At 37.5% G+C, this 21,341-nt stretch overlaps 1 protein-coding gene across 4 annotated transcripts in view; it reads right to left on the bottom strand.

The window, feature by feature from the left end:
* The window catches only part of LOC103134185 (collagen alpha-1(XIX) chain), a 135,912-nt gene that overhangs the window by 26,537 nt on the left and 88,034 nt on the right, over positions 1–21,341 (bottom strand). For all 4 annotated transcript variants that reach the window (XM_016668466.1, XM_016668465.1, XM_016668467.1 and 1 more), the window contains 18 exons: positions 20,527–20,565; positions 20,352–20,387; positions 16,815–16,850; positions 16,276–16,320; positions 14,919–14,972; positions 14,362–14,415; positions 13,465–13,545; positions 11,840–11,881; positions 9,621–9,689; positions 9,208–9,243; positions 8,981–9,034; positions 8,688–8,741; positions 6,511–6,552; positions 5,854–5,958; positions 4,279–4,332; positions 3,838–3,891; positions 2,295–2,348; positions 560–613 (listed from right to left, as the gene is read on the bottom strand). In XM_016668466.1, coding sequence (XP_016523952.1) covers positions 560–613; positions 2,295–2,348; positions 3,838–3,891; positions 4,279–4,332; positions 5,854–5,958; positions 6,511–6,552; positions 8,688–8,741; positions 8,981–9,034; positions 9,208–9,243; positions 9,621–9,689; positions 11,840–11,881; positions 13,465–13,545; positions 14,362–14,415; positions 14,919–14,972; positions 16,276–16,320; positions 16,815–16,850; positions 20,352–20,387; positions 20,527–20,565 — 963 coding nt within the window. The remainder of the gene's footprint in view (positions 1–559; positions 614–2,294; positions 2,349–3,837; positions 3,892–4,278; positions 4,333–5,853; positions 5,959–6,510; positions 6,553–8,687; positions 8,742–8,980; positions 9,035–9,207; positions 9,244–9,620; positions 9,690–11,839; positions 11,882–13,464; positions 13,546–14,361; positions 14,416–14,918; positions 14,973–16,275; positions 16,321–16,814; positions 16,851–20,351; positions 20,388–20,526; positions 20,566–21,341) is intronic.

The raw sequence follows: 21,341 nt of genomic DNA, 5'->3' as shown, positions 1-21,341 counted from the left end.
TAACCATTCATTTTAGCTTTTAACTGGTTATATTGATCAGTAGCTTAGCATCATGACCTGTTTGTTCTGAAGATCCTGCAGCTTCCACTTCATCTTCCTAACATGGCGCCTCCTCACCCTGACTCTCATATTGACAGGAGGAACCACAGAGCTCTGTTAAGTTAAAGCTCATCTTCTGAAGTTGGGATGTTTTCCCTCCAACAGGTTCTTGAGGAATCACCTCAAACCAGATGTTGGACTGGAATTTGTGAATATTAGTTTCTCATTTTCAACAGTGGAGCTATAAAGGTTGAACAAGGTTATCATTTTGGAGAAAATCTCATCAAAATCAATATTTCCACTAAGAGGCAACACCCTGAACACAGCGGTGGTTGATTAGTTAATTTTCATCCCTGGTGACTAATAAAGACATCAATAAGATAATTAATAGAAGGTAATTTATGAAAAATAGCACATTCCTTTTTCTTCAACCTAATCTATCAAATTGTGAACAAGACTGACATTTATTTTACTTTTTGCAGTGTTTGTTAAACTACATTACATAGAAAGCATTTCTTACCTTTTCTCCCTTTGATCCTTGTGGGCCCATAGAACCAGGTCTACCTACAAGTCCCTGCAGAAAAAAAAAACATGACATCTGATTTGAGCACAAATTATATAAAAAAAAATATTTTCCCTTATGCATAACTGAGTGATTGCTGTAGAGATGCTTAGTCTGTCCAGGCCTTTAAACTCTTTTACAGACTTTCCATCATTTTTAACTGTATTTACTTATTTATTTTTTCAAACATCTTACTGCCTTTTTATGGGGCAACAAAGCACTTTAAATTTCAAAGGTCCAAAAATCATGGTCTTGGACTTGAAACATTGTTATCTGGATACTAAAGTAATATAAACCATCTTGTGGTTTATGTTGGGGTATTGAGAAAAGAAAATCTTGTATAACATCAAATCATTCAATTCCATTAAAGTATGTGTGCTAATTTTAAAGTGATCTAAGTTGAATATTGTGCGTGTATTAGGATCAATGATGTGGAGTTTACTGTGTTCTTGTAGGTGTATATTACTTTCGGTATGGCGTTTCTGCCTTTTTTTTTTTTTTTTTATGTAAGAATTAACTGAAAGTCTGTGGGGGGAAATTCAATGCTCCATTTGAGCCTCAAGTGATCAGACAATTATCAGCCAAATTGATCCTAAAGTAAGTCACCCTGCCAGTTCCACTTTGTCTCTCAGTCGTCTGTAAGTCTGCATAAGGTGCCGACAGAGCTTTTGCTTAACTGTGTATGAAACTAAGTAATGTTATCATTGTGTCACTGCTGTCATGATACAGTGCTGTCGTGACACAAACATTATGCACGCTTCAGTGTCAAATGAACTGTGATGCCGGAGTGTTATTTACCTAAGAAAACTATTTTTCTATGCAACGCCTGCAAGGTAGACATGTATTGGTGTGAGGAGGACACAAAACTATTGTTCATTTTGCATTGTTATTTCAAATTTGCTGTAAATTTTGATTTACACAATCTTATTTTTGCTGCTTCCAAATCAGGAATTAGAGTCAGGTATCTGCTCATCTGAATAAGAGACACTTGGACAGTAGGCATAGCAATTGATGTTGTGGAAGAGCTGTGGGTTGAAGCAATGCCACAACTTTGGTTGTATTCTATTAACACTCAATACAAGGTGATAAAAGACAAAGTCATCTGCGGACCAATTACTCCAAACTAAACCCAATGTACCCTCAATTATCCCGATGGGATAAGTGTCTTTCTACTGAGCAGTCAATGGCAGACCAGCTTTAATGCTGTCTGGTGTTAGCGACCTTTTAGACAGCACTTTTAGCACATTTTAAGCTCATATTGCAGCAGCATCTCAAACCACTAAGGACCTGGACGGATGCTTCCCTTCTGTGTTCAGATGGGTGTGCACCTTGGAATGGTGACACCAATGAAACTCATTCTGTTCAACTGGAAATGTGTGACCTAATCAAGCTACAATATGGGAATGTGTGAGCCCTTCCTTCCTTACATGTAACACTAACCCTCATTTCGGAGAACACTTTGAGTACCTGTAACTCATTTTATCCTTAATTTCATTAAATATGTTTAATCAATCATCCTATGTTAGTGCTGTTATGAGATCACTATGAACTGCATTTCTTTTTAACTTTTTTTGTTGTCATTGCTGAATCTCATGCCCCTTTTGTGATGGTATTTGTTTTCATTTATTATGAAAATGCCAAAGTAAAAAAAAAATAAATAAATAAATAAATAAATAAATAAAATAAGACTTACCGGGGCTCCTGTTCGACCTGTTACGCCTGGAAGTCCTGGAGCTCCTGGAGGGCCCTGGAGACGACAGTAAATTGATACTCGGTTTAAAAATCAAAGAATAATTGCTTCAAATAATTGGAATAACTGATTTGCAGTAGTTGGCCCATTTGCAAATACTTGAGGAGCATTAGCATTCACATCAACAAACCCTTCAGTCAGTCAGAGCCTCTGTTCCGTCTGCACATCTGCTCAGGAGCACATGTTTATAAAATGAGATATCAGCTTCAATATGAACACTAAGCAGGTGTGAGTTTCAATAATCCACCACCATGTGTGAAAAGTATAATATCAGTTTATTTGAGTGCTTCGGTCGGTGACAGTGTTGTAGGCATCTGGACCTGCTGAGAGCTCCACAGCTGACTACACCTGGGAGTGGGGGTGAGGCTTTCTGTATGATGAATGCTATCAACCTTAGGGTCAATTTATATATTAAATCTAAATGTAAAAAAAAATGCAAATTGAGAAAATCTTACTGTACAAAGCTTTTAAAAAAATATATATATTACTTGAGAAATCTTACACAAAATAAAATCCAGAAATGGGTGACAAGATTTCCAATAATTGAGAAGTTAATCATTATTAACATCTAACTTGGTTTTGCCTACAGTGTCTGTTACTGCTGCGTTTAAAGTGAGTAGTATTTAATGTGTCTGTATTAGTTTGTGCATTATGTTTGTTTATTGGGCATAAACAGTCTAATCTACTTATAATTTTGGTTGTTCGCTAAATATCTTTTAGTTGCTGCTGTAGGATAAAATTGCTCTCTTTTTAATAACACAGATGCACAGACACACATTACATGCCATGTTTATGATAAAGTGGGTACTTTGAGAGGAAGACACAGCACACAGAGCAGACGCTATGTTGTAGACAATTTTCAATAGCTCCCATTTAAAACTGCAGGGTCTCAAAATATTACAGTAAATAGTGTTGTGAACAACTTTTACTGTTTCATATCATAGTTTTCAAATTGCAATTAATGAAAAAATAAAAAAGACCTAACAAAACTAACTTAACCCTGGATGAGAAAGAAAAATATCCCTTGAACCTAAAAGTTTGATGGCAAAATTTCCCATCAAACACCTGAAACAACAAATCAGAGGGTTTTTGAAAATAAGTCACACCAAACCTTACAGTTTTTCATTTTAGCTATTCAGTCCTGCTGCATAACCCAAAGCTGCTTGACTTTAAGGTCATGAACTGATGGCTGAACTTTCTTCTTTCTTCAAGATTAGAATTCCACATCGGGAAACACTGGTTTGGAAAATTATCATTTCAAAACCGCCTCTGTTGTACATCTCTTTTTTTTATTATTATTATTATTATTATTATTACAAAACTTGTATGTTCTGAAACATCGGAGAATGACAAAGAAGCCAGAAGAAAATAGTGGGGGGTTTTTCACAGCACTGCTGTTGTCTGAAAATCTCAATACCACTGTCCAGTCCAAACAGCCTGATGACAAGTGGTTTAATTTGCTGGATTAAACATCGTCCTTGCTTACCTCATCACCCTTGTCTCCGGAGGGGCCTGGGAAGCCTCTCTCTCCCTTTACGCCCTGCAGGGTGAGCAGAACCAGTGAGGTAAAGAGAAGTGAATGTTTTTCACAAACCACAAAAAGAAAAAAAGCCTCAAACTAAAGGCTGACAGGGGTAAACTTCAAAATGTCTCTTCCAGCACACAACTTGAAATTGCTGAGCCTGTTTCATTGGTGCAAGGCTGTATCCATAGCAACAATTTCTGCAGAGAGCACCAAGTGATCCTAATAACATTAGCAATAGAAAAACTCTGTAGGTTGCCAGCAATGACAACCACACGTGCAAAACGTAAATATTTGACTTTAAATCACCACAATTAAATAAACATTTTTCTTCCACGGATTAAAAGCTGCATAATTAAAGGAAATTCTAACAGACTGCATTAGTTTTTAAAACCCCGATGTCACCTTTGGGCCTTCTTTTCCTGGATTACCCATCGGACCTCTTACACCTGGATCCCCCTGTTCAGAACACACATACTGAATGTTACTATAGGCACACCGCTCCGGCTTATGTTACTGTCAGCATAAGTATAATCTCCTTGCTGATTTTAGTGTAATGTGACATTACTTTGACACTTTAGGATATATATTTTTAAGCTTCTCATTTCACAGTCTGTTAAGTGTTTGGCACATGTATGTGTCTGCTATGCTTTACCCCAGTTTTCCAATATAAAACCGCCCCAGTTCTGAAAATGTGTGTATATATAAATGCTTTGGTTGCTCCACCTCAACAACTGAATCTACTTGTCAACAACTTCTTTTCCAGCTTCGGCAGTCTGCACAACTTCCAAGAATTTCATTTGAAGGACCTCCGATTCTAAATGTTTTATGAGGATGCAACAGATTTTTGCCTCTGAAGAAAGTTTCTTGAAGATGGTAGGAATGTTTGGCTGTGAATCAGCAGTACGTTGATGGGTCACTGCTGCAAAATCCTAGAATTCTGTTGCTCATATTCGGGCTTCTATCAGCCTATTTTATGGCAGACATTTGGGGCATATGCATCCGTTTCAGTCGGTCTCTAAATTCATGCATGTTGGATATTTTGTAAAAATGCAGGTAAAAACAGAAATGCATTTCCCATTTGTTAAGTTTTTGTTCTCGTTTCTCTTTTTCATAAAAATATCTTCTGTGAAATAGGCCCATTCTGATAAGACTTTTTTTTTTTCAAATAATACATTAATAAGACACAGATCAATTTGAGCTCTGTCCTTTGTGTAGATTTTTCTGTTCATTAGTTATTTTCTTATTATTCAATCATTTTGTTGTATCAAACTCTTTTTTTAATGGCACCAGAGCCAAGATATGTTTGGAAAAAATACATTTGTTTGTTGTGCCAATTTGAAGTAAGCTTCAAAAATATCTCCTTTCCTTTGTTTATATTTTGCGAGGTTACGGTAATTTTAAAACTGCTCTGAAAGAAACATGTAACTGATTCAATTAGCATGTTATAACTAGTAAGATGACTTTCTTATTTAATAAAGTCTTGTTTCTTTTTCCCAATTTTTGTCAAATGTTTTTATATTTTTAAAATCGTATTAACTTCTGTAGTTTTTATTTGGACTTCTTATACTTTCTTTGGTTTTATTTGAAACTGCTTCAATTTCAAGAAACTACTTCTCAACAGTTGGTGTGAATGAAAGATTATAGCAGAGACACAAGGAGCAGAATTTACATTAACTTTAAGCAATTAAAAACTCAGATATTTTTTTTCATTTTAAAAACAGTAAGCATACACCTAGTGCATATATCTTTTTAAATAATCCTTTTACAAAACCTTCTTATTATGCCTAATATTAAGAAGGTTTTGGACTTGCAGATATGTCATCTTGTTTTTGGTTTATATCATCTTGAGCCATATTTGGACAGTAAACTGTTGCAATGCGGTCGTGTCTAAAATATTTAAATGTCACTCTATATCAAAACTCCAAAGGCTGAATTACATATGCAAAATAAATGAACAATGTCCAGAACTGGATGTACCTTTTCTCCCACCAAGCCTTCCACTCCTTGCACTCCAGGGGAACCCTTCTCTCCCTTCTGCCCAGGCAGACCAGGAACTCTTGTCTGGCAAAGACTGCAGGCGTTCTGCCAAAGCAGGCGAGGCGAGAAGCAAAACCAGCGGCACAGAAAAGATTTCATCAAGCAGAGCTGGCACACTGCATTTTTACCTCATATTATGTGACATCAGCCCAGATAGGACTAAGGACCTTGACTGACACGAAATGTTCCCAGAATGTCTCCTGAGCAGAATTAATGGGAACCAAGTAGTGCCTTCAAGAGTCTCATTCCATGCCACAGTCATGGAGTGAGACTTTTAGGTTCGTGTAATTCCAGGAAACGGGTGCAAAGTTGGGCCGAATTAGTGAACAGGAAAAAAAAAAGTTAAAAATACAAAAACTAAATGTATTTACTACAGCAGTTTGTCAAAAAGTATTATTATGTTTCACCAAGTAACATTAAATAAGTACATAAGCAATAAATTAATTTATCTGGACAAAAGGCATAACATCAGTTTTGCTCTGAAGGAAGAAATAATAATAACTAAAAAAAAAAGAAAAAAAAATCAAAACATCAATCTGTTTGAAAAATAAACAAACATAAAAGCTCTAAGTATTGTGATCTATGCAGAGGAAATACCTTAAGTAATGCACCCATGTCTCCAACGAGAGGCAGGGCAGTCTGTCAGAGAAAGAAGAGAGGGTTTTGTCTTTCAGGGCAAATCTTTCATGGTATTTAATAATACGCTGCAGCTGTTTGGTTCAGCTACATCTTGTAAATTGAACACACTCACACACGCACGCACGCATGCACACACGCACACACACGCACACACGCACACACACACACACACACCTACACAAAAACATTACCAGATCCACAAGGTCATCATTTATTCCAAGATGAGTTTTTACACACACACGTTTATCAAACTGTTTCGTTCCAGTTTTTCTTTGCAGCACTTGAGGAAAACCTTAAATCATAACGCTTCAGGATTCTAACATACTAAAAACATTATCAGTGTCAAAAACCTAAAATCATTATAAAGCCAAAAATGAATGAGAAAGGTGTTATGAATCTTTAGCTGGCAGGAGATCTAGCATATTGAAATACTGTAATTACATAAAGGCTGCAGTTCCTACAGGGTAAAGGTGTGATGTGTATTCATGCCACAAAGTTGTTCATATAGTCTTTTCGGTATGGCCCATATATGCAGAAAAACATTAGTGTTGCTTTAAACCTGCGCACATGCGCAACGTCTACGCACAAAACTAAAGTTCCACCACGTAACCTTCAAAATGCAGCACATGATGCGACATGCCCAGAAATCCATCTGCTGGTCAAAGACTATATAAAAGTCTTATATAATATGCTGAGTAATATTCTGCCACGGAGCTGCCAAGGAAATGGCTGCCAAGTAAAAGATAGTAAAGGCAGCATCATTACAATCCATCTTCAATAAATTGATGGTAAGCATTATTTTTAAGAATGTTGGCTGTTTTAGAACAGAGCAGATGGTGCCCACTTGTCAGCGTAACCCTGACAGGGATTTAGATGTACAGTAACGATCTGCTTGATCAAGTCAGCATTGACATTAATAATTACTGATGACGTTAATTAACCAGCAGATTAGAGTCATACATGTAAGTGTTGGTCGATTTTATCCACGTTTCTTGCTGAAAAATGAAACGATGTTGTTTTATTTATACCTCAACAAAACGCGTAGGCTCTTATTTGACTAACTGTGTCACTGCTGCAGGTGTAATGTTCAGATGTTTGGAGCTGTGACATTGGGAAAACCATTATTTATATACAGATATATGGAGCATATGCGGCTTGCAGTGCACAACGCAAGGTTTCAGTGTTTTTTTTCTTGGAGTCAGTGATGTAGGTTCACTGTTTCTGCAAACGAATGTGACAGAGTATTTCTCTAAGCTGGAACAGCACGCTTTGCATCTCCATCTTCCTCCTGGTTTTTGAGTGTGAATTGTTCAGCGAGTTTCTGGTGTCGTGTCACAGATTAAAGTTGCAGATTCTCCAGGTGGTGCGCCGCACACTATCTCCATTTACAGGTTGTGCACTCTCTCAGGGAGGGTAATAGGTTTTTACTGATCTGCTATTTTTTTTTTTTTTTTTTTTTTTTTTTTTTTTTAGTACAACATGCAGTTTTTAATGCAGGAATATATATATATTTTTTTACTCAGTAACTGGCTTGAAATTCAACCGAGTACAATCCCAAATGTACTCAAAAGTAAAAGTAGATATTTTATATTATAGATGTTACTCAAATACAATAACACAAGTAAATGTAATTCCTTGTTTTCAAACCCTGAAAATGGAATCTAAAATATTCAAATAACTTGCTGTGACATAGAAACCATTGTTTTTCATTCATTGCAGTGTTTAACCAAGGTACGGGGCTGTGTATTTGCTGCTGTAAAGCCATAAGAAATTCTACAGAAGTTGTTTTATATATGCAACCATGCTGTTTTACCTAAAACAGGGGTCTCAACCTGCAGTCCTCAACGGCCAGACTTCTGCAACTTTTAGATGAGTCCCTCGTCTTACACACTTGAATTAAATGATAAAAATGCCTCGCTAGTCACTACAGAGCTCTGCTAATGTGCTAATATTGGAGGTGGATGTGCTGAACCACAGAAATCTCTAAAGGTTGCAGAACACCGGCCCCTGAGGGCTGGAGTTTGAGACCACTGACCTAAAGCCTTGGTTTTGAACACATGCTAAAAGTGATATATCTGCACCTCTCACTGCTGCTCAGTGATCCTGAATTGGACAAAAGTGATATTCTTACTTACTGGTTCACCTGGAGGTCCAGCAGGGCCCGGTGGACCCGGTCTACCACGGGAGCCCTTTAATTGAGAGAAAGAATAGAGTTAACAGTCCTACTGGGAGCAATATCATGCAGACGTGAAGGTCTATAACGTTTCACAGTCATCTCAGTTGGTGGTGATTTGTGGCCGGCAGCAGCGATACGACGCATTTGGACATCCACAGCAGGAAGCTGACAATCTTTTATGCAGCCGGTCATCTTTTATCTGCATACATGTGGGACTGAATGAGAATAAAGCGATAGACTGTACCCACTAACCTCTCTTCCTGGAGCTCCAGGAGGGCCGGAAAAACCCGGTGGTCCACGGAGACCCTATAGAAGACCTATAGTTAGTTTATAGATTTATATTAGCAGAATTTGTTCATTTCTATTTGTAGCACAAAAGATTCTGCTGGAATTGTCCCCATCCTGATTTAAGCGAAACCTCGGTGAAAAAACATGGACATGCTGTTTCTGTGTTGCGAAAGTGAGAATTTGCTACAGACCTCAGCTCCTGGCTTCCCTGGGGGTCCCGCGGGGCCCTACAAACACATCACACATCTTGTTAACACCATCCGCCCTCTAGCACCCGGATCCAGTACAGTAATTGTGTTAGGCACCTTTTGCTCTATTGATTCTTTGTCTCCAACTATCCTGTGTTTCAAAACTGAACACACACTCATTCACAGTCAAATTTGCAAAGTTCAAAGAACGTATCGATGGATAGCTGCACTTTGTAATGAATCACGAACGAACGTGATGCGCCGGCCCCTTGAAATAATACCCAGTGTTTTCACCTAAAGATGTATTTAATGACCACTTATCTTGAGACTCTTCAGTTTCTATGACAAGTTATCACGGTGTGAGCTAAATAATAAATGAAGGAGTGATAGGTGAATCAATACAACATCATACTCACAACGATACTCTCTCCAGGTTCTCCCTTTTCGCCGTGGTCTCCAGGCACTCCAGGCACACCTCGTTCACCCTGACACAAACAAAAGGTGTGATGAATTCGGAAGACGGGAGAGCTCCTGCGCTGCATAATAATTAACTATTAAACTCAGTGTGCCTTATCGCTTGTATCTGAAGAAAGACGGTGTACATCTCTATTACCCATTACATTCAAAGTCAGAATTCAGAATTTTGTCTATGTAAATGACAACGCTAGTAATAACTGGGAATCACCAGAAGGGAAAACCTCCACTGACACATAACATTAACCATACACAGAATGTAAGAATACATTGGGGTTGTTCTGAGTATAACTTATACATATGATTAATGCATCCTGTCTTCAGAAACAAAGATCATTTTTGGATGAAAGAAATGAGAGAAAATTCTACTATCTGCTATCTATTAAAGCATTGAGATTGTCATGTCCAGGACTAAGAAATTACAGCATCATACTGTATTGGACTAACTAGTTTTTTTTTTTTTTTTTTTTTTCATTTATTCTGAATTAAAACAACCTCACTTCATAATACCTGCTTGGTGTTAGATTAATGGAGCTAAATACCGTACAACTCTGAAAAAAAACAAAACAAAACTGTTTAGTGTCTGTAAAAAGCCTGACACTGGGGTTGAGGTTCATTTTTAGCGGAGCAGCAACCCTGAACATACAAGAGCATCCCAAGGGAGCAATTAAATGGTTTAGATTAAAGCACTTTTATATGTCAGAATGACCTAGTCAAAGTCCCGGCCTCAATTTAATTGAGTATCTTTGCCAAAACTTCAAAACATCTTGTCTCAGAGAGCAACAATCTAATTTGCTTGACTTAATCTATTTGGCAAGAGTTGGATAAAATTTCTCGAGATGTTTAAAGCTGTCGGAGGAAATCCTACGACAACCTTCAACTGAATTGAAGGTTGGTTGTAAAAACATTAGCTGATTTCTTTTGTCTTTTAAGAAGATGTCTATGGTAACTATGTTCACATCCAAAATGCTCTGTAAGACTATGCAAGTCTAACAATCTAGAATTAAATTGTTTTCTAAATGATCAATCAGCTTTTAATTTGTTAAGCTTTATTTTTCATGGAGTGAAAAATTTAGCATATTGTGGCTTCCTCTCTTTTTGTTACACGTTATTTCAGCAACCTCATGTATTTTTCTTTAACTTGAAGTAGATATTACTTGTCAACACCAAAATACACCCATCAACATTGAAAAAGGCAATACATGGACTAGTTTCAACAGAGATTTAGACCAAATCCCTATGTGCCTTTTGACCAGCCAACCAGCGGGATTCTACTTCCATTTCTTGGTTTTAACTTATTAGGCCAAGCTCCACAGCTCAAGTCTATGTTGTTAAAGGCTTACTCATCTATACGCGCCCTCAGGTCATCTAACAAGAGATTATTGGTAGCTTTCTAGCCCGAGGTTAAAACCAAGAGAGGGGGGTTGTTCTTTTTAAGCTGTCACATCTTGACTGTGAAATGAGCTTCTCTTTGTTTTACATTGCATTGACTGGGCTGGTTGCTTTAAAATGCAACTAAAACATTGTTTTTAATTATGCAGTCAATCAACCAATCAGTCAATGAGTTATTCATTTCAACCATTTCCCCCCTCCCCAAGGTATGTAGAATACAAAAAGATAATGTACATGTCAATATCAAACTGCACTGTATACAAATCTGTAATATAAGCAGTTGTCCAAACAATTAATTCAGTTCAAATTTAAATATTTTTTGTTATTCTGCTCAATTAGTTTCACATATCATCTAGTCATGTCTGACCATAGTTCTAATGTTGCCGAATTTGATTCGTAAGTAATGAAGTCTAAGTGAAGTCTAAGTGTTTGAGCTTTTCTCTCATTTATTGACCAAATATTGAAGAAAGAATTAACATGCTTCCCTGCTGAGATCACAACTGGTAACTTATTGGCATTACCACCATAATCATCATCATCATCCCTCAGTTACTATTCAAATGATTAATATTGGAAAATAATAAGAAATCAAAAATATTTGTAAGAACAGGATTTTTTTTGTACATTAACAAATTCCAATTCTTAAGATCCAAGTTAAAGGTCAGAAAGTTCTTATTCATATTTGCCTTGAGGCATATACCTGTAGCTTGCTCATAAAAAAAAAAAAAAAAAAAAAAAAAAAAAAAGACATGTTCTCTTTGGCTCTTACCTTCGGCCCACGAGACCCTCTACTCAGAGACAGCCCATCACTCTGAGAAAACAACAGGAAGAGCGCGTCAGACCTGGACCTCTGTCTGCAAATCTTGTTGTCAACTGAGCAGCCGCTCTCCTCTCTTAGTATAAATTATAGCGCTTTAATTAAAACTGGATTCTTGAACTTGTACAACCTCTACAAACAACAGCGACCTGAACGCGGGAATGCATCATGAGTTCATGTTCGGTGCTGTTTTATTACTTCCAATGTGAAGAGGCACAGCGATAATGCTACAACGCGGAGAACAAAACGTTGATTGGAACCGAGGCTAGTGTAAGCATTATTTACTGTGCCATCCAGACGAGACATTGATTTCTTTGGTCAGCATGTATTAGTGTTACAAGCCCTACATTGCACAATGTAAATTAGTTCTGCTGAAGTTGGATTTGGACTAACACAGCAATTCTACAGTATTGAAAAGAGTGGGGTGTGGTGTACACTTAAACTTGAAACAAGAAAGTTGGGGAAGTAAAGCATTTTTCTGAGAGAAAGTACAGTTTAATGGTTGCTTTTCTTTAAAAAAGAAAACTTCTAATAAATTTAATGCATCTGCACTTTAGTGAAACAAATAAAACATTTGTCATTGTTTGAGACAACAGAGTGATTGCTAATTTGAGATAACAATAGCACAAAAAGCAAACAATAAGAAGTTAATTGTTACTTATTTGAAGGCAAAACCAATTAAGCTACTTAAAGTACACATTAAAAGGCCTAAATTCTTATTTTATTTTATTTTATTCATTTTTTTGGCCCTGAAATGTTATAAATGTGCTTCTCATAGAAATGACCTCTGTAAAACAGAGTCTGCTATAAATGAAAGCTATTTCTCTTTACAATGAGGGTCAATAAATCACCATAAAACACAAATCTTTCAAAGAATGCCTGTAGAAAATATAGAAAGCTGGAGCATTTTTTCAAGAGGTTTTTATATTTCTGCCGTCTGCCTGTTATTGCACAGCTTACAGTGGGGCTTATTGCTGAGACTCACATTTCTACAGACAAACAAACATGATTGTTTAAAGAGCATTGCCCGTGATTAAGGAGCGCGAGTGCTATTGAGCACGACTCCGGCACTTCTGTGTGTGTGTGTGTGAAGTTGTTTCCATAAAGGAAAGTGCTCAAACAGCTATTAGCCCCAAAATGGAAGGATAGGTGATTACACGGGTTGGAAACATCCAGAAATGGATTGCTTAATGGCCTTGCATCTCTCTAATATCACGGAGTGGTAAACTGTCCAACAGGAATGCTGGGGCAGCAAGTGCTGCAGTACAAGGATTTCTACCCCAGTCCAACCCTCTGTCCCCGTATATCCGGCAATAAAGAGATTCTGATATCAAACTGGATTCAGTTTGATATCAGACAATTTAAAGTCGTCGTTAAGGAATCAGAAGGTTTGATTCCTTAACAAATCAAACCTTGTCAGCGATATCAGAATGTAAAATTAAATGATTAGGTAACTCATATACGTAGTAATTATATTTAAAAATGGTTTAATGTAGACATTTCCACTGTTTAACAACTGAACTAAATCAATGTACTGTATATTGGCCTAAATTGTATGTGTATTGCATGACACCCACCATATATGCACTGCCAGGTTCTCCAGGCTCCCCCTTAGGACCAGGAGGCCCCTGTGGACCAATCACTGCCCCAGAGTCTCCCTGTGGGCAGGAAACCAGATGCTAGTTAATAAACAAAGTGGCAAACGGGTTGTCATCTACTCAGTTAAATGGAAACTACAACACACACATAACTGACCTGCATATGCAGGCTTAAACAGACGTTAAAATCTTTTTCTACACAAAGTTTCACATGACCATTTAAAAAAAAACAAAACTGTCATCTGCTTTAAATTGTTTGAGTAATAAAAACAGATCTCGATTCAGAATGAGTCCCCAATGTCCAATGTCCCTAATGTCTGAGTTCTCAACTGACTTTCTTTGTAATATATATAAAAAAATATTTGATTGAAGACAAATGTCAAATTAATATAAATCCAGTGTTATACAACTTTAACCAAACCTCAAATGTAAAAAAAACAAAACATCAATAGGTGATCATTTATAACATATTTAATAAGTAAAGTAAATGCAAATTCTAAATTCTACTGTCCAAAATTAAAATGTTGACAAAAGTACTCCCACGAGCGATTTTGGTTAATTCCACCCTTCAGTATAATACACTGGAGTCACTTTGGTGCACCAAAGTGACTCCAGTGGACAGGAGACCTCGAGTGCACCTTTTGAGGTTAAATTTAAACTACACACTTTTCCACTTTCCTACTTTGCTGCTTTCAGCTCTTCCGCGGAAAGACATCCAGCATGAGAACATAAAGCCACAATGTAATTGAGGCTGGTGTGCAGGACGAGCAATCTGAAATGTGTCTCCGCAAGTTGTCTAGCGTGTTCAAGTTGTGATAAAAGATCTCTGGTTTATATTTGTCTTTGAGGTGAAAGCTTGATTTGATGTTTACCTACCTTTTCTCCTTTCAGGCCATCTCTCCCAGGCACCCCCGGCTCCCCTGGTAAGCCCTGTAAATAGTGCCAAAAAGAGACACATCTATCACCAGGCCTTCATCTCCCCACACACATTTATCTCCTCCTCCTCACTGCTTCAGCGGGCAGCTGTGCTCCAACAAAACTTCCCCTGGCCAGGATTTATGAAATGCCTCTTTCCCTCCCTGGTTTTGAATAAAGACAGATGCTCATTACCGAAGCAGGTGCAGAGAACAGATTGGGCTGCTGCCTCCGTCGCTGGCATAAAGCGCTTAGATTTGCCTCTTTCCACTACTTAATTCTTAAATTTGATTACTGGTCGTCTATGTAAAATAAAATAAAATAAAATACTAATCTGGACTTTTTTTCTTCTGACCTGTTCTCGATCTGTGCCCGTTCAGGTTGATCTGTGTATCTCTCTCTTTTGCCTTGACAGGATGAGTTAGCAGAGTAAAGGATATGGCAAGGTGACAGATAAGGCACTGGGGGAAAAGAAAAGCTTGACATTAAGTGCTGCTGTTTAGTGCCAGACTACTTACAGAATCGCCTGGGAGTCCAGGGAGCCCAGCGGATCCAGGTAGACCTTGTTTTCCCTGGTAAAGTAGAAAGCGAAAAACAACACTTTAGGCTATCTTTTGCATTTAACTATATACTATCTGGCCCAGCATTCATGGCCCGGCTCAGTTGAGAAAATCCCTAATCAGAAGAGTTACATTGTTGGTCTGGCAAGTGGGAGTTTCTACGTTTTATTTAATGTTAAATATCATTTTGCAGAGTGTGATGTGACAGATCCTTCTCACGTGGAATTTGCAAAACTAATGAGAGGTTCAAATCCAGACAAGTGAATTCTATGCATAGCCTGCATGTTTTCTGTGAGATGCATCCTTGGGTTTCCTCTGGGTACTCTGGTTTCCTGCCACAGTCCAAAACCGTGTTTTTCTTTTTTTTTTTCTTTTTTTATGAATTAGAGATAAATGGAGATAGAGTCACAGTCCTGAGTAGTATTAAGCTAGTTTGATGTAACTTAGTGTTTTTGGAAAGTTTTCACTTTTTTGAACAATTCCTGAAACTAATAGTTTAACAAATGTGGTGTGTGTTTGTATTCAGCCCCCCTAAAATACTGCAGAATTAACTTGTGCTGGAATAATAGCTGAAACAAACTCCAGTCCTCAAAAGCCAGTGTCCTGCATCTTTTTAGATCTCTCTCTGCTTCAGCACACCTGGCCAGATTAAGAGAGTCTGTGAACAAACGTTTACGTCTAGAACGGTTAAGTTCTAGACTTGGACTGGTCCATTATGGCACATTATAGCACACCTTCTCCCACATATTTTATGTGTCCCCTCCAAGGCTTCCATCAAAGTCCGAGATGGACTTCTTATGACTTTTTATTGTTTCTGAAATGGCTTTCTTCTTGCCATTCTTTCATAAATGATGACCGTGTCTCAGTATGTGTGCAACTGAGGCTGACTCTTTTTATATTTAAAGGGATTGAAGAGACATCTGAAGTATCCAAAAAGCTTTGCATATTGTTCTATGTACAAACACAGCTTTAAACTACTACAAACTTGAACGGTGTGTTCCTTGATTTTCACGATGCTGTTTGTTAACTAATGCTCTCTATCAAACCCTTGGATCCTTTACAAAACAGCTGGATTTAAACACTATCCTATGTCATCTGTCATATGAAATCCCAAATGTCTCAAAGTTGTTGGCTGTGAGATGACATTTCCTCAAAGTTTCATGGGGTGTTGAAATGTTTTTGCAAGGCATTGCTTTCATGAAGACATTTTCCCTAGACAAAACCACTCCTCAAAGAAATGTAACAATTATTCACACAAAACATAAAAATTAAAACCACCTGCGTGTCATAGTGAAATCGTAGATCCAAGGCTTACCTCCAATCCTTGATCTCCCTTCAGTCCCGGAGGTCCCATGCTTCCCTAGTTACATTACCACAAAGCAGGAATAAGAGGGAAAAGGGAAAAAGGAACATTTGAAAAGAAAAAAAACAAACATATTGGTATTTGTGCTTTGTTGTTAGAAATTGTGTGTTTATTTGTGACTCCTTTTTGAATCAAAAAGTATTAGAACTTTTTGTACACATAGACATTATTTCTTAAACCTTTTGGAAGACATATCAGCACTTTGCTTGAAGAGGAAATGAATGACACGGCTGATGACAGCTCAAAAACATTCTTCATGGTCTCATCTGAGAACTTGTGTCAAAGGAAGAGTTTTCTCCACAGTAAAAAAAAAACAGACTTTTAACAGTCTATAAACCTAAAGTACTATAACCTTCTGGTACAGTTACTCAAACCCTGAGAAAGACTACAATGGTTCTTTACAGATATGAAGGTCTTTTGAGCCTTATTTTGTTGGCAGTGGATATTGATGTTCAGAATTTAGTGCCAGAGTGAAGTCCTCAATAAGTCACCTTTAGGCCCGGCAGTCCTTGAGCTCCTTTCTCGCCCTGCAGACAGGTAAAGAAACGGGAAGGCGTCCTTTGTCAGCACAGGCACAAACAACACAGTGAAGCAACTCATTCGTCTTGCTGATGATGGTGAGCTTTAAAAAGACTCCATGAGGACTTTCAAGACGTAAGTTTTTGTGTTACAGCTATTAGTGGCAAGAAAAAAAATAGAGTGAAGTCTCTGTAGAGCATGAATAAAATCAAAAGTAGTTTTTTTTTTCTTGCTTTATAACCTTTAACCTAATTTTAATCAAACAGACAAATGTTCACCATACTGCAGAACATCTTCCGTCTTTTGCGCACTATATAAAATGTAATATAGCATAGAACATTGTCACCCTTCAGGAGAAAGCTCATCTATGTGCATCTTCACAAGTTCTCATCTTGTGAAGAGGAGAATTGTCATATTTGGGAAATTTGCACAATCCTGAGTCCTGGATCCTTCCTTATGCTCCCGTCTGTTTTAACTCTCACACAAATTTTCTATTGGATTTAGTTCTGGGGACTGAGACGGCCGCCAAAAAAGTTTGATTTTATCTCTGGTGAACTATTTCTGAGGCTGTTTTATAGCCTCGGATAACATATATATATATATATATATATATTTATATATATATATATATATATATATATATATATATATATATTTTTTTTTTTTTTTTTTTATGTCATACCCTGTTTAAAGACTACATACCAACCCAGCTTTTACCATATGCTTTTTTATCAAGACCTATCAGATTTCTATTTAAGATTGTCTGTATTTTACATGCAAAAAAGCTCAAACATCATCTTATCTGACCAAAACAAATAATTCTGATTGAGGTCCATGCATATTTAGAAAACACATGGATATCTCTGGGACTGCAGGACAGAAAATGTTTTTTTGTTTTTTTTTCTGGCATTATTCTCCATCAACCAGGTGGCATGTTGATAATCTAATGGTTGTCATGGAGACAAAATAACCTCAAGACCACCTCCCTTCTTTCCTGCAGTCCCCTAATAGTGAGCTTTGAACATTGTTGTACTTGTTTTTCCATCCTGCTCATTGTGAATGAAAGCAAAATAAAAAAAAAAATAAAAAAATATGGGTTCTTTCTCTGCCTCATGGCCAGCATCTGAAAGAAATGGGCCTCTGTGTCATGTCATGTTTATACCCCGGGGGAATAAAAATGTGTCCATTACAAATTAGATGTTTCTGCAATGTCTCATCGGCTTAAAAAATAAAGTGGCACATTGGAAAAAAATATTTTAGTGGCAACAAATGCTCTATAGTTGTTTTTGGTAAAACCAATAAGTTTCTTAACACTTCGTTACCAGGAGTGTTAATAGTGTAAATGCAACCTAATCCTCTCTGCCAATACTAGACAGGTTATTTTGTCACCGACTCTTTTTCAGTTTAGTGAAGTCTGAAGAAAGAAGTAATATGCTGGAGAATCATACAGGCATTTCTTTTTCATGGTGGTCAGCAGTGTGGTCACATACTTTTCAATGTGATTGTGCTGATTAGTCTGGCACTAATCATTCCATCAACTTCACTCCCAAATCCTGGAGGTAGCCCCATGTCATGTGTTGGGCATCTTGGATGATAGGATTTGGTCTCAAAAGTCCCCTTTTCACTGACCAGCCTGGTTTTAAAGTTGGGTCCGGAGTTTTTCAATTAGCACTTCTACCCTGATCCTACCTGGCTTCCTGGAACCCTGAGAGCCGTGATCCCAATCGGCTGACCAGTCAGGGCTGGTTTGAAGTCAGCTGTTTATTGGTGCATTGGGGCGGATCTCTCATGAGTGTTTTGGGCTTTCTTGATGTCTGTTATCTGGCATCATAAGATTCATGTCATAATCCATTTCGACCTGCAAGTTTTTAAATGATAACATGGCAACAAGGAACGAAAGTGTTCCTTCCTGAGAGGACGGCCTTGGTAAATTCAACAAGAATTTAATTGATATGATGCCCACTTTTGAGGCGGCTGTAAGTACTGTGTTAGAACTACACAGTTTTGATACATCACGGTTTACAAATTTAGTTGGTGTTAAAGTAAATGAGATGTCTCGTTGCAACACCATCAATTTGATTGTGTTTGCAATGTCCTCAGTGACTTCTTTAGGATGCAGTGTACGTTGCAATAATTTGACTAAATCAAACTCTTAACTCTAAAAATGTTATGCTTTTGTTGTTTGGGCTTAGCAAACAAATTCCTGCTGTAATTCCTGTTTAATTCAATTTCACAGGAATGACACCAACAGTATGTCAGGTAAGTGGCTTTATTTTTGCAGCAGACCAGTATAAATAAGGTCTTCTTCTTTATTCCCCAACCACATCTCTTTAGCTTTGTTCACCTCTGGACTGCTACCAATTTTCCTGTTCTATAAAAACGTTTGCTCTACCCTGTTTTTTTCTTTTTCTGTTGCTTCATGGTGTTCCTGTGTGGCCTTGATCATCTGAACTCTCTGGTCTTCTTCTGCCCTTTTTCTTTAACACCTTTTTGTTATGTTTGCCTCTCTGTGTCAGTGATTTTTTCGACTACTGACAGATTACAAAGGTACAGTTTTGGGTTGTCTGCGTATTAGGTTCAGCGCATCTAGGTCTAAACTTTACACAGAAATTGTGATTCCTCCTTTTTAGTGTTCTTTTTATATGAACACTAAATGAATCGAGCATCAATCTGTGTGCTCGATTCTTGCCTTTGTCTGCCTCCGTTTTGAAGGTGACGTTTTCAGAGTAATGCATTTGACACCCATGCAGCTATTTGATCAAAAAAGAAGCTGGTGTGTGTTCTTTATTTTTCTTTTGCGAACCTCTCTTATGAAAAACATTTATTAACTGGCAGCGAGGTTAATTTGTGTTTTCTTTAAAACATTTTTTTTCTAAATTTTCTTGTGTGTTACATTTGATCTTGCTTCTTATTTCAGCATCCTCTATATCATTTTCTCTATCACATCAGAAGCTCCTGATTCCTAACTTTCTATCAGCTCTGAGCCACACATGACATTTTCCGTACTTTAACAATAATTCCCTATCAAACACAGCGCTTATATAAACCTACTCCAGTTGAAGTTCAGATAGGGCCCTTTAATATTGTTTATTTCAGAATGCGGTCACACATAAAAACCCTCAAGATAAAAAAAAATGAACTACTGCCTAAATATTTATGATGTGGATTATATGGAGATGCCTTTTGATGTCTGGTCAAAAGCTGCATCAGAGGCTTTTATAATTTGCTGGCCTGAAGTGGATGCATCTACAATTCCTGGATCCAAACAATAACTCCAAGCCGCTTTATTCTGCGATTTACTTTGTGCTTTTCGATTGAGCACAAGGGTGCAATAAAACCTTCCGTCTGACCAGCAGGTGATCAATTGTTATTTCACAATCAAATATCAGTGACACTTCTGTTGACATTACATAAGGAATGTAAAGTATTATTCATGCCGCGGTGTAGGATGCAGTGCTTGAAAATCATAGTTGAATCACAGTGCAGCTTTCTTCTGCAAGCATAGTTACCTCATCTCCCTTCTCACCCTTCTGGACTCTTTCATCCTTGAAAAACAAGAGAAAACACACCTCATCAAAAAATCTAACTGGGTAATGTATTTGGTGCAGCTTCAACAGAGAACATGAGACAATAAGAAGGCGTATGCAAACACACAGAACATGTATTGCATACACATTTGCTTACAGTTCCAGAGAGCTGTCTTAACCCATGAGCTGTCATCACCTACAAGTAATAAAAGACACAATGTTCTGGAAATGAAATGGTCTTCAAAAGTCTGGCAGTTACTGCCGATAAGCAGTGAGCAGGTCTACATAAACACGGGAAACGACTCTCTGGAGCCAACTCACTGATTCAGAGTTTAATTAGAAAGTCTAACATTTATAATTAAACCACTTGCTCGTATTTTTTTTTTTTATCATTACCTATGATAATGTCACATATAGCAGTTATTTTGTAACAAAATATTACTGGTATTGTTGGTTGAAATATGGCACACACCTTGTTTATGTTACAGCTGAACAATCCAAACAATTTGTCAAAAAAGAAAACAAAATGACGTTGCAATAAATGGCACAATATTGCCATTGATAGCCATATGTACCCCAACTCTGAGCAAGAATGGCTACTTCAGACTTTGCAAGACAATATAGATTGTAGAATATACATTGATCCATACGTTGGTGACATCTTGATGCTTTCATTAGATGTACATTTTGTGAAGCTTTTATTGTCTTTTTTAAGATACTTTACTTTCCATCTGTACGGTTCCGATTTTCCTGATTAAAGTGTGCCTTTGAGCCCTATCTGATCATTTCTCTGATTACAAGCTCTATGAACTTGACATGAATGGCTCTCTTTAGCAACGGCATTCCAGGCAAGTGCTGATTCCCGGTGGCATAATCAGTCAGTCTTTACCTGCTGTTAGAAAACAAAGCGGCCACTTTGTCCTCAGATATGTAACAAAGCCTGATTGCCATTAGTATTTGACAAAATTTCTT

Source organism: Poecilia formosa, unplaced genomic scaffold (assembly GCF_000485575.1).
Source record: "Poecilia formosa unplaced genomic scaffold, Poecilia_formosa-5.1.2 Scaffold15, whole genome shotgun sequence".
NCBI classification, from domain to species: Eukaryota; Metazoa; Chordata; class Actinopteri; order Cyprinodontiformes; family Poeciliidae; genus Poecilia; species Poecilia formosa.
The sequence above is the reverse complement of the archived record's forward strand: the minus strand, read 5'-3'. Positions and strand labels throughout refer to the sequence as shown.